Below are 13,821 nucleotides of genomic sequence, written 5' to 3' on the forward strand. Positions count from 1 at the left end.
TTCACAAGATTTAAGAATATATCATTCTGATTATTGAACATATATAATTTAGAAAAACTTTTTCTGAGAGAGTATATTATAACCAATAGAAAAAATCTTTTTGAAAAAAGTTAGCCACCCCGGCCGGGAATCGAACCCTGCATCTCCACGGGTAAACACCTCAAACGACGCATTTATCCAATATGCTACGGCGTGACATACTAATTGCGATAAATTTTAACTATTGGTCACTTTTTAATACCTACTCATCAGCGCTCTTCGAAATCAAGCTACTTTGGCAATCGATTTTTGTTTCTTAAATCAAAGTAGGTAACTATTTACTATTACTTCGATTACTAACCGACGTCGTGGAATTTCTCCAATATTTTTAGATGTAACTACTTGCACTTGCTAATAATTTATAATTAACTATTTCTTTTTTACTTTTTTCAAAAAGATTTTTTCTATTGGTTATAATATACTCTCTCGGAAAGTGGTTTTCTAAATTATGTATGTTCAAAATGGAGAATGTTTTATGTAGGTACATATCTTAATAAAATATGTATCAATATTACTATGAAAAAGCCGCCCAATTATGTCAATAGATGTGGATAATATCTACCATATGCATGGTTATGATGTCTCTTAATATTGTACATTTATAAATACTGTCATGTTAATATCATCATCAGCCAGGGTCAACCCACTGTTGGATGAAGGCCTCCCCAAGATTCTTCCAACTCTCTTGGTCTTGTGTCGTTCGCTGCCACGTATTTCGAACAATCGCCAAATCTTGATTTAAATAAGGCGATGGTTGCGGTCACGCTTTGGCACATCCTATTGAAATTACTGTTCTGCCGGATGAATCCGTATTAAAACAAAATATAAATCATGGTTCGATAGGGATATCCATTGACTTTAACGTGAGCTTTGGCCCCATTTTTAATAAATGTACGACGATGCCACCAGCGTGTAAACCGCACCCAACAGTGCTTTTTTGTGGATCTAGGGAGTTTTCTAAAGTGGTCTTATTCCATGTGGGCACTTTTCCTTATTAACAAACCCGTTAAGCAAAAATGAGCCTCATTGCTAAACGCAATTTTGCTCTAAAATGCAGTTATAAGCTGCGTAAATCGACAACAGCTTTTCTAAGTAAATTTGGATATTTTATTAGCGTTGTTCAAGCGTGGTTCTATTTATGAAGATTTGCCGAGCTAGTAATACTAATCATTAGGTATGCTCACATACTGTAACTTAAAGTTTAGAAAGAATTTTTATTTAGCTACATATTTTTTCCGACTTATACGCAGCGTACATGAAAACTCTGCACTTCTTGTTGGTATTGGTTTGTGTGTCCCTGATAATTATCTTAGGAATTGAAGGCATCCGTTGTTTGTTTTCCCAAGGTGCAACACTAACATGCCATTGGTAATGCCAATTGGGAGAACAATAAGTTTGTACAACCAAATCACTTCAGATATTGTCATATTTCACCAGCGTCAGGATGAGTATAAGTGGGCATTGTTTTATAAATTCTTAAAATAGGTTCTGCTTCACTAATTCAGTGACTTGTTATTTATTTTTTTAATGTCTACACTAATTGTACTGTTTATTGCTTATCTTTTTCTTTTAATAAATATATTTGTAGAAAATACCCTTTTATTCATATTCATTTTCTTCTAAATGTCATGTTGTAAACGTCTTATATGGATAATTTGCATTATTCACCATATTTAAAAAAAAGAGATTTTGATTATAAATGTCAACGAGTGAGCGCATTGTAACGTATCGTTTTAACAGAAAAACACTTAACAAGCGACGTAGTATCAGTGCTATATTAGTGAACATTATAACATAAGTATATTTTATTGATATTTTATAGATAGTATTGCTTTGGATATATTAATATTCCTATTCTTTTTGTAGATTTCTACCCAAACATGTTTTGCAGTACGTAAGAGTAAACCATTGGATATCGTTAAAAGATATACTGTTGATAATGACCCGAGTAACAACAAAATAGCACATGCAATCAATAAAAATAAGAAAATGATGATGCAGCATTCGGAAATAACCATCGATGAACAGAACATCAAACATGAATTTCAGAAATTATACTTGCAAAAGGAGGTTCGAATTAAGTTGATAAGAGCTACATATTTTCCACGTAACTTTATTTGTAACAATTGTTGTGGAGTGTTTGAAACCGTAAAACATCTAAATCATCACTACGTTTCATGCATGAAGTCTCAGCATCTTAAGTCATACATGACACATACTGGTGAAAAAAGATATCAATGCAACGTGTGTTTTAAAATTTTTCTGCAAATTAGTCATTTAAAGACACATCAAATGACACATACGCGTGAAAAAATTTATCAATGCGATGTGTGTTTTAAAAAGTTCACCTCAAATAAAGATCTCGAAAGACATACAATGACACACACTGGTGAAAAAAATCATCAATGCGATGTGTGTTTTAAAAAATTTCTGCAAATGGGTAATTTAAAGACACATCAAATGACACATACGGGTGAAAAACCACATCAATGCGATGTGTGTTTAAAAAAATTTCTGCAAATTAGTCATTTAAAAACACATATAATGACACATACGGGTGAAAAACCACATCAATGCGATGTGTGTTTTAAAAAGTTCATCGCAAATAATAAACTTAAAAGACATAAAATGACACATACTCGTGAAAAACCATATGAATGCGATGTGTGTCTTAAAATATTCTCTCTAAATAGTAATCTCAAAAAACATAAAATGACACATACTGGTGAAAAACCACATCATTGCGATGTGTGTTTTAAAAAGTTCACTACAAATAACTATCTCAACATACATAAAAAGATACACACTGGTGAAAAACCACATCAATGCGATGTGTGTTTTAAAAAATTTCTGCAAATTGCACATTTAAACATACATAAAATGACACATAGTGGTGAAAAACCACATCAATGCGATGTGTGTTCTAAAAAGTTCATCGCAAATAGTAAACTCAAACAACATAAAATGACACATACGGGTGAAAAACCACAACAATGCGATGTGTGTTTTAAAACATTCACCACAAAAAGTCATCTCAAAAAACATAAAATGAACCACACTGGTGAAAAACCACAACAATGCGATGTGTGTCCTTAAAAGTTCATCAAAAATAGTGATCTCAAATTACATAAAATGACCCATACTGGTGAAAAACCACATCAATGCGATGTGTGTTTTAAAAAGTTCACTGCAAATAGATATCTCAAAATACATAAAAATACACACACTGGTGAAAAACCACATTAATGCGATGTGGTTTAATAAAATAAAATTGCATCAATCGAGTGCATTCATTCAATGAAATATCCTGGTAATTTCTTGGTTAGTACGTAAATGGATGCTGCCTTAAACATTATAGTATACGTAGACGAAAACGACGTGATTATTGGGTGCCTCCTTAATACGATCATCCTAGCGAACATTTTCCGCAGAATTTCAAATGTGTGTATCAAGCCTTGATTATTTCTTATAATTGAGTCTCACATTACTTATTGATACACCCTCAGGAAAGTGTTCCTCCATTCACGTCCACCATGGAAAATTGCAATTTTTGTAAAATCAATAAATGAATAAACATATATTAATACTATCGACCGAATGTATGGATGAGGATTTAGGTATGTTGTGACGTTGCAGACGTCACCATCGGGCTAATTAACAATCATAATTAGTGGAGAGGTTTTTCTCTCGCGGGCAACACTAAAATCCTGCGGTTGGCACTTCAAGCTTCCGGGTTGGATGAGTGGTGGGGGATCGATGTCAGGCGATCGAATTTTGTTTGGATCTCCTTCCTTTTCTGGCTGACCCTTGGGAACGAGAGAACGTCGGGAGGAGCGATTCCCGCTTGGCAATTTGCCAAGCGGCTGTAAATACATTTCAATTTCATTTTTTTAGTATTAATTAATTTTAAGTTTTTGTTTTAATTATAACCTCACTCACATGTGGATATTTTGGTTTAAGTTTAAGTTAGTTGCTGAGAACTTATTGTGTTAAAATTTTAGTTTGCAGACGCTGATATTGTGTCTTTTGTATAACGTAAATGTTTATGTATTATAACATCGTCGTTTGTGAACGGTGGTGATATTTCTATGGCGTCATGTCGCCATTTTTGTACCATTGACTTTTAATTGCATTTTCTTTAAATACAGTGAGGTTAAAATTATCACGGTGTTTCATTTAATTTAATTGTATCCCGTAATATTATGTTCTTTTATGTTCTTTTCTTTCATAGAAAAGGCTTTGGCGTCCAATAGAGTCAAGTTTTCAGTGCTCGCAATTAACTCCTGCAGCGGTATGGTAAACATTATCCATCGAATACCAATTGATTTCGATGGTCCTTTCCGTAACAGGATTGGAATTCATCAGAGAGATAGTGTGGAAACCCAGTACCCTGAGCTAGCGGTGCCTGTTATCTACATAGCTTGGATAACAGTGTTAAATGATGGTCGGTTGTTATTTTTCATTTAACAATGTATAAGTCTATATTAGGTGAGTTTATATGTATTTTTTTTAAATTAATGTTATAAAAAAGTAGGTTACATGTAAGAGTATTATTAAACACTAATATCTCATTTGTTACCTCATCAATTATTTTTCTTAGAATTGACGATTTACACCTCTTGAATGTGGTATTTTTATTGTTCATAAAGAATAAAACGCCTTTACAACATATTAAAAACATTTTTTAATAATTTTGAGGATAGTTTTAACTTGTATCTGTGTTGAATGGGAACTGGATAAAACTAAAAATTAGATAATTCAAACTTGTGGTTAAAAATTATTTTGACTCAATACCTAGGTACTTCAAACCACATACTCTGACGCTTCCGACTAAAGACAATATATATAGTGAGCATATTCAAGTTATTATGAAAATCTATTTGTAATGTTTGCTCTAGTGTCGAGTAATGATCCCTGCGCACACGCGCACACCTACCAAAATGTCTCTGCACACATGTTTTCATCCCCCGCACAGTCTTCACTTCACACAAAAATGTTGTAAATGAAAGATTCATATACTTATATAAAATAAAGATATCGCGGAAATAACTGCCAATCAATAATCTGCTGACAGCTACAGATTAATCCCTAAATTAATATCTAATATCTTGTAAATACATTAATCAGTAATAATTATTAAAAGATACTCAAGTCCATAAAAGTATATTCTGGAATAATTAAGGAAAACTGATTAATTTAATCAAAAAGATTATTGTGAGCTAAAAGTGAAACACACAAAATAATAATATAAGATATGTTCATTAAAAAAACTACACCTCAGATAAAACGTTTTATAAGTACTCGACGAGGGGTGTTTTAATATTTATCGAGCAAAAATTACATAGCTCCATCAGTATACGTTGTCTGCTGAATGAGGGCGCCACTTGTTAACATTTGACAGAGCATTAAATACTTTTTATACTGTGATGAGCTTAGTTCTAAATATGAACACCGGACGATTTATGATGAAATATTTATAGTAAGTATAATCATAACATTAATTTTACTTGCATATCTTAAAATCCACTTTGTTAATCATTTTAATTATAAATTTGGTAACCTATTTCAATCTAAAATTTCAATTTCTTGTCTTTCTTCTCTTTCTGCCAATTCCTAGTGAATTATTTCATTGTAAAAATCAAGTACTAAGGATCAATGTATTTTATCAATTTTTTTATATCGTTAATTTTTTCTTGTTTATTGGTATCCTTAAAAGAAAGGAACAGTTATATCGGGATTCTACCATGTTATTGTTGCAGATTTATTGATTTGCAATATTATTTTGGAATCAAAATCGCGATCACAAGAATGACCACTAATTGGAAAATAAATGATGAGTACTATTTTCTGGAATTTGGATCTTTTATTAATGTAGAATTGTAGATCTTGTTACCTTACCTGACCTGGATATACCTAGTAACTATTGAATAATTACCCAAAATAAGTGCTTCCTTATAGTGAAAACAAACATTTGTTTTAAATTTAGCACAATATTTATTGGTATAAATTATTGAAAATAGGTTTATAATTTGTATATTGCTACTAATTTTTAAGAGAATAAAAATATTATGTACTATTACCAAATTAATACAACCCTTCTCCATAAAAAGGTCTCGAATGCCGTATCAGGAATTTAACATCAATATTAAAATACCCTTGAAAAACCTAAGTAAATGTTATCGCGAGACGCATTTGCCAGGACGACGCGGGGCAAATCTTTTGCTGGTGACAGGAGCCGAGGAATTCTCAGAAGGCCCGCCCTAGGCACACAGCAAGCAAACAAATCACCGTAATTTGTTCGCAAGTTTGCAAGCGACTCCCCCTTACCCCGCAAGGGGAAAGGGTCCCCTGCAAATATAGTTTTTAGCGCGGCAGTTGAAAAACATCCCCGTGATGTAAGGGTCACGCCCGTCACACATAGCGGGCGTAGGCCCTTCAATAGAAAAGAAAATATAAAATCTAACTTCCCGCTTTTGCACACTTACAAAAACAAAAGGAATAAATGTAGCTGCCCGTTTAATAAAACACATACGTGGCCGTGTGACGTCTATAACGCGAGATAGTAATAAACAAAGAAATTGCCCCGGGAAACGTGGCGGGACGCGGTAAAAACAAACCCGCGCTTGACATGCCAGTGTGGTGCGAAGTGAAAGTTCCCGGCATATCGTTTAAAAAAAAACAGTGTTTATCATAATGTAATATTACCAAGCCTTCCTTTAATGTAATTAATGATGTAATTCAAACAATGCCTGTTTTAATTAATGTGAATAAAGAAAAAAATAGTCCCACTGAACTGTCAAATCAAAGATGTGTTTTATAAAAATTATATCCCGTGATGTCCACACCCCCCAATCGAAGTAATGCTGATGAAGAATCCCGCCAGTCCACATGTGAGTCCACCTTTCTTCTCGGTATTAGTACCTATAACGTTAGTTTTAAAAAATCATACATTGAAAAGATCACAATATAAAACATTACTTCTTATTGTAATAGGTGTTACTAAAGCAGGTAAAGAAATTGCTTACATGTTGTTTCCTATAGGTATCGAATATTTTAACATGCTAAATTACTGAGAAAAACCTGTTCAAAAAAAGTTACAGAACTTGGAAGCCAAATACGTTTTGCGTCTGCTAGCAGCCCTGTTGGAAACATTGGAGTTATTTGACTTATAGTTGAAGCCACACCCAAATTGTCCCCATTTGAGGATGTCGCCTATGGGGATCTAAAGAGACCCGAACCATTTTCGAGCGGACTCGTAGTAATACGAACAGGAATCTATTACAAAACAGACAAGTTTTTGACACTATAAACTTAAATTTATTACCTATCTAAAATATTATTTGTTATTCTATAAAAAAATTCTATCTAAATCTATTCAAATTTCCGTATTTTGCCGTACGCCTTTGACAAAATACCGACAACGTTGTTTTGTACCTCGCCATTGTTGTGAGATTGCAAGCAGGGGTGGGGCATGCGTCTTGCCGGCACAGCGCCATCTTTAGATTAATACAGCCTGAGCATATTATTATCTTTTTGCACAAGCAACGCGTGGTCCACTGTTCAGCTGTCAAAATCAGATCCCAGATTGCTTGACACAATATTGATTTCCCTTTCTCTTTTCAAATTGAATTATACAAAATTCTCAAAGCAAATATAATAACTACCTACTATCAGTGTTATTTATAAATAATATACATTCCTGTTATTATTCAGCTGTCAAAGTCAGACTAGTCCTTCACACAAAAACCGGTGATAATATCGATTTCCAAAAAATATGTAGCATTGATCTATGCATTACATTTTTTGTAGACGGTGTGTTAATGCTAGTGTATTATTTATCATGTAACTCATCTATCCAAATCAAACCATTCCCTGTGTGAACACGACAGACGCGTCAGTATGAGCACTCTATAGAACAATGACAGGTCATCCATAGACAACAACGGGAGGGGCGAAAAAAGTAGGACCAGTCGTTGTGAATGTCTCGGCTTTCTACTTGAGTCAGCAATGCATTAACCTAACCCATTAGGTTAACTTCACTAAATGTCACTTAGTGTCTATGAATGATCAAAAAATTATAGGTAATTTCTTTGCCATATTATTATACTTATTAATTTTTTACGTCACTCGTATAAAATTGATAACGCAATGATTCATTGAATAACTAGCTACTAAATGCGAAAACAAGTTAATTTTTATGATATTACGCAGAAGCATAATATAAAACCTACGCGAATTTCAGGATCCCAATCAGCGAATCCAGACGTCCTGATTTTTGTGGGACTTCCCGAAAAGAAAAAATTGATTGTCCCGTGCGGGATAACTAAATTATTCACGATTATTCAACAAAAATACAAATTATACGTTTAGGTTTAGACATAGGTTCCTATTCAAGTTATTCCCGGAAGAAGACACTTAAAATATTTTCAAGCTAATTTTATTTATTTTTAGAACAGGTAGGTACCAACCATAGATTAAATATAAGAGTAGCTTGATATCAAAGTGGGACAAACACCACGTCCCACTAAATTCATGTTTTGAACGATTATGGTAGTGCAAGTGGTGCTCTCTTCAAAAAATCCGTCAAAAGTATCAAAAACGGTAGTTTTCATTATAGATTATTGAGTTTAATTTTGGTAGTTTATATGAAAAACGGACACTTTATGCCCATGTTTGTGTCTCCTGTAAATTTTTGTAAATGGCTTATGTCCCACTTTGATACCAAGCTTCTCAAACTTCCCAACATTTATTGCTATACTGAACGTGTATTGTCTCAGACGAACTAAATTTAAAATGGTGAGATGCTAGAAGCAGAATGATTATGATGTGTCTGGAAACAAATGCGGCAGTTTTTAAAAATTAATAAAAACAAAAATGGGATTTTTCAGCAGCTGCCTCCAGAAAATTGCCACTTTTGTTTCTATCAATTTTTAAAAATAGGTAACTATGAAACGTTATACCAACATGTTGCTTCTCAGTACGCCTACCAAATTTAAACATAACTACCAAATTTAAAAATCATAACTACGGCTTTTCACCAGTGTGTGTTATTTTATGCCTTTTAAGTGTACTGCGACGCGAAAAATTGATTGAACATACATCGCATTTATATATTTTTTCACCAGTATGAATATTTCTATGTTCAATTAGATTACCAAGCGAATAGCTTTTATATGAACAATAATCACACCGATGTGGCTCTTCGTCACTATGCGACCTTTTATGCACTCTAAGTGTACTAACACGCGAGAAATTGATTGAACATACATCGCATTGATATTTTTTTTCACCAGTATTTTTTGTTGTTTTACAGTTTATATGTTGTTTTAGAGTACCAAGCAGAGAGCATTTATATGAACAAAAATCACACATATATTGCTTTTCGCCACTATGTGTCACTGCATGTCTTTTTAGATAAACGCACAACGAGAATGATTTTGAACATATATTGCAATGATAAGGTTTTTCAATAGTATGTTTCAATTTGTGTGTTTTGAGATCAGCGCGCATCGAGTATTTAAACAAGCAAACATCGCATTGGTATGATTGTACTTTCATATGTCTAATCTTGTGTTTTTCGAGGCGAGCAAGACACAAGCTTTTAAACGAGCATACATCGCATTGATGTGATTTTTCTCCATGACTTATTATTTTATGTATGTTGAACGTACTGAGCCTCGCGCATTTAAATGAACAAACTTCGCATAAATATGGTTTTGTACCAATGTGTCTGAATCTGTGGCTTTTGAGTTCACTAGGACTATTGAATTTACTAGAGCAAATATTGCATTGATATGGCTTTTCACCAGTGTGTGTCATTTGATGTAATTTCAGTGAACCAAGGCGCGAGAAACTGTTTGAACAAACATCGCACTCATATTTTTTTTACCACTATGTTTCCTGGCATGTAGTCTAAGTCCATCACGTCGCAAGCATTTATAAGAGCAAACACCGCAGTGAAAGACTTTTGTTGCAGTATGTGTGATTTTATGACTTTGGAGATATTTGCGTCTCGCAAATTTACGAGGGCAGATATCACATTGATACGGCTTTCCGCCAGGATGTTTCCTTATAGTGTGTATTTCGAAATCATCAAGCTTCGTGGATTCAAATGAGCAAATGTTGCATAGATATGATTGCTTACAAGCGTTTATAATTTTATGGCTTTTGAGAGTAGTACGTTTCGTACATTTACGAGAAATATCTAATTGATGTGGGTTTTCACCAGTGTGCGTCAATTCATGTATTTTTAGATCACTACGCAGAGAGCATTTAAATGAACAATAATCACACTGATATTGTGGCTTCTCATCGCTATGTGTTATTTTATGTCTTTTGAGAATAGCGTGCAATGAGAATGATTTTAAACATACGCTGCAATGATAAGGTTTTTCTACGGTATTTGTCATTTTATGTATGTTTAATATCGCAGACTTCGCGCATGAATTAATTTTATGGCTTTTCAGTGCACTTTGGGATCCGAGAACCTCGTAACAATCACTGCAAATGAAATTACGTGGATATAGAATGACTCTTTTCACCTTAAGCTGAACCACCTTCGGAGAATTGAGTTCTTTTAACACTTCCTGTTTCACGTCTTGATCATCTATGGTCATGTGTGAATACTTTACCCTCGTATCTTGTATTTGTTTGGTAGCAGAATCAAGACGTTTGTAGAGTTCATCCCCATTGTTAAATTTATCGGAATTCATTGTGCTCAGCATTCTTCCATGCTTATTATGACATGCATATATTATATATGGCTGGAAGAAATATATACAAGATGATTAATATTGTTGTAATCGAAGTATGATTTTTGTAATGTTATAAATGAGCGATAAAATAACAAATTTTGTTTTCCTGTGACGTCAAATTACTTGAGACTTTATATTATGACTTATTAACAGCGGATGGTGTCGCAACATGGTGTCTTTTTCGACGGCTAACCTAGCGATAGTCATGAGATTTAAATAACATATTATACAGAGCTATTCCCGAAAGACGCAGGTTCGATTCTAACTGGGTATAAAAAAAGATTTTTTTCTATTGGTTATTTATTTCTTAGAAGTGTTTTCAAATTATGTTTGTCCATTGAAAATATTGTAACAATCATAAATATTGTGAATTATTTCTTGAATAGAAAAAATAGTTAATTTCATTATTATCAAGTTCAAGTAAGTTACAACATCTTGGAGTGATCCGTGACGTCGGTTTGTAATTAATGTAATTAATACCTATTTTCATTTAAAATACAAAATCTAACTGCCGATAATAACTCAATTTAGAAAGCGCTTCAGAGAATATTGTAAAAACTAATATTTTAGAATTCGTCGCAATTAGATAAGATGCATATATCACTGTGTTCAATGAGCGTGGGCGCGAATTCCGAGATGCAGGTTTGATTTCTACTGGGTGTCAAAAAGATTTTTTCTATTCTTATTCTTTTGTTCTTTCTATTCTATTGTTCAAACCATAAATCTTGTGAATTATTCCTTGAATTAAAAAAAGGTTAATACATAGTTATGTATATTAGCACCTTTACATTATTAGTGACTTGCCAGATATATTTTCAAACTATTTCTGTATATCTTCCAATTATAAGCGTGCATCTAAATATCAAACACGTTATGCGTCAATAATTCGCAAGAATATGAGGCGGTGTACGCGTGTCTAGTAATCGAACAATTGTATCAAGATGGCCACGCGGCTTTAGCGTCGGCCTACACCGTCGTGGGTCCGAGGTTTGAGTCCTAGGTCTGGCAAGTACACATATTGTGTTTCAATTTGTGTATGGGTCAGATTATTGACCTAATAGGTTGAGCAAGAGGGAGACATCCATTTTTCGTAAAAACAAAAATATGTTAATACAAATCTCTACTCTGTGGAGGCCCACATGAACTGATTAGGAACGAACCTAGATCTGAAAAATTAATACTCACCAAAGACGGATTTGGGCGTTCCCCAGATTCGACGAACGTATGACAGCTTTCATTGTCAGTCTCTCTGAGAAGAGGATCAACTTCACATATTATTTCCACGTCAGGTTTGATGTCGACCTATAAACAAAATAGTAAGTATGCACTGTCATTAATATATTTAGGCTCAAAATAAATAATGTGTTTGACGAGATATCGTTGTATAACAGAATCATTAAGCCTATTCCAGACCAATTTAAATACAGTGTCACCTTAAAGCAGACTTAGAATGCGGCACCTTTAACTTTTACTTTCAAATTGTCAATGGATAGATTTTGACCACAGGGAATCCATAGAAAATTGGAAACGGAGTTAGTACATTGTACTATCCCCACGTTTGTTGTCCTGGTTTGTAGAGTTTCCTTTGAAGAGAAATGAGCTTAAGCTGATACTAAGGCTAAGAACAGGACACACAAACGGTAAACGATTTGATTTCCTCATGGGAAGAAGCGATCCGCAGCTCTGCAATGAATGTGATGTTTTGGAGGATATTGTACATATGCAGTACAATGCGCAAAATGTAAACAACACAGAGTACAGCTGCGTACTGCGGATATCATTGAGAATGCAAGTGCCTTGGAGTTGAGTAGGACGGAAGAGATTGGCAGAATTGTAAAGTTTTTTAGCAGAATTGGAGTGAGGGTCTGTTCGGCGCATCCTCTTCTAGATGAGAAGAGGCGATATGATAAATGACACACAAATGAACCCACAAACAGTCTAATATACCTGGGAATAACCTTAGACTGGACGCTGTCCTATAAAGAACACTGCATTAATACAAAAAAGAAGACAGAGGCCAGAAACAGCATTCTGAGAATACTAAGTGGCAATACGTGGGGAGCTCAACCACATACACTCAGGGTCTCAGCCCTTGCACTATGCAACTCGGTGGCCGAGTGCGCTTGTCCGGTATGGCACAAGTCTGCGCACAAGAGACATGTGGACACTGCGCTTAACGAACTCTGCCGGATCGTGATGGGGTGCTTGACACCCACGCCTGACAACAAAGTTCACATGCTTACAGGAATCCCCACCCCACCCCGCCAATCTGACGCTAAACTGCAGCTCGAGTTGAAAAGGCAGCTCAAGAGAGGGGCCCGCGACACATCATGCCATGTGTATCAAATGTGCAAAACAAGCATCAAATCCAGAAGCAACTTTATGGCAACAACCATACCTCTGACCGTCCCACCCGAAGAAGATATACTATCCGCATGAGAGGCGAACCTAGCCTCTGAGGGTCTCGAAGATTGGATGAAGCCAGCAGAGCATCTCCCACCCGGAACTAATCTCGGGTACCGTACGTGGAAAGCCATAAACAGACTGAAAATCATGGTAGGGCGCACTTGAGACAACATGGTGAAGTTGGGGTTCTCCGATGACCAAACCTGTGAGTGCGGTGAAATGCAAAGCATGGAGCACCTTTTTTCATGCACGGCTTGCCCAGAAAGCTGCAATTTCGACGAGGTCCTATAGGCGAGGAAAATGATGTGGCCTTCTGGAGTGACACAATGTAGCTATTGAAGATCCGACACGACGAAGAATACTGAGACTTTCTGGAGAGATGAAAACGGAAAATTAACAAAAATAAATGATTCTAATTAATTCACATAGGTATAACATGTAAAAACAAAGCTAAAACAATACAGATAAACTAAACTATGTGAAGAGAACTACACGTCCTAATATGACGCCATATTTTTTTTAAAAGTATTATAAATACTTGGCCTTTATTGGCGACCAGCTCGGTCGGCCCGATGGGATTTTTTAAAACTATTCTAACTTCAAAGTTTCTAATGAAGCGACA

General features: G+C 34.8%; 1 protein-coding gene across 1 annotated transcript; it reads left to right on the forward strand.

Moving 5' to 3' along the window:
• The first annotated feature begins 1,952 nt into the window (after positions 1-1,952).
• LOC147075509 (uncharacterized) lies at positions 1,953-3,135 on the forward strand. Its single transcript, XM_085942399.1, has one exon. The coding sequence runs from the start codon at positions 2,029-2,031 to the stop codon at positions 3,133-3,135; it is 1,107 nt and encodes a 368-aa protein (XP_085798525.1). The 5' UTR covers positions 1,953-2,028.
• Positions 3,136-13,821: the final 10,686 nt, after the last annotated feature.

This window comes from Rhyacophila brunnea, unplaced genomic scaffold (genome assembly GCF_057557595.1).
Source record: "Rhyacophila brunnea isolate RB1 unplaced genomic scaffold, BYU_Rbru_1.0 scaffold_142, whole genome shotgun sequence".
Taxonomy (NCBI): Eukaryota; Metazoa; Arthropoda; class Insecta; order Trichoptera; family Rhyacophilidae; genus Rhyacophila; species Rhyacophila brunnea.

What these genes read in the sequence shown, in the direction of transcription:
- LOC147075509 (XM_085942399.1), top strand. Translation starts at nt 2,029, where the DNA reads ATGATGATGCAGCATTCGGAAATAACCATCGATGAACAGAACATCAAA.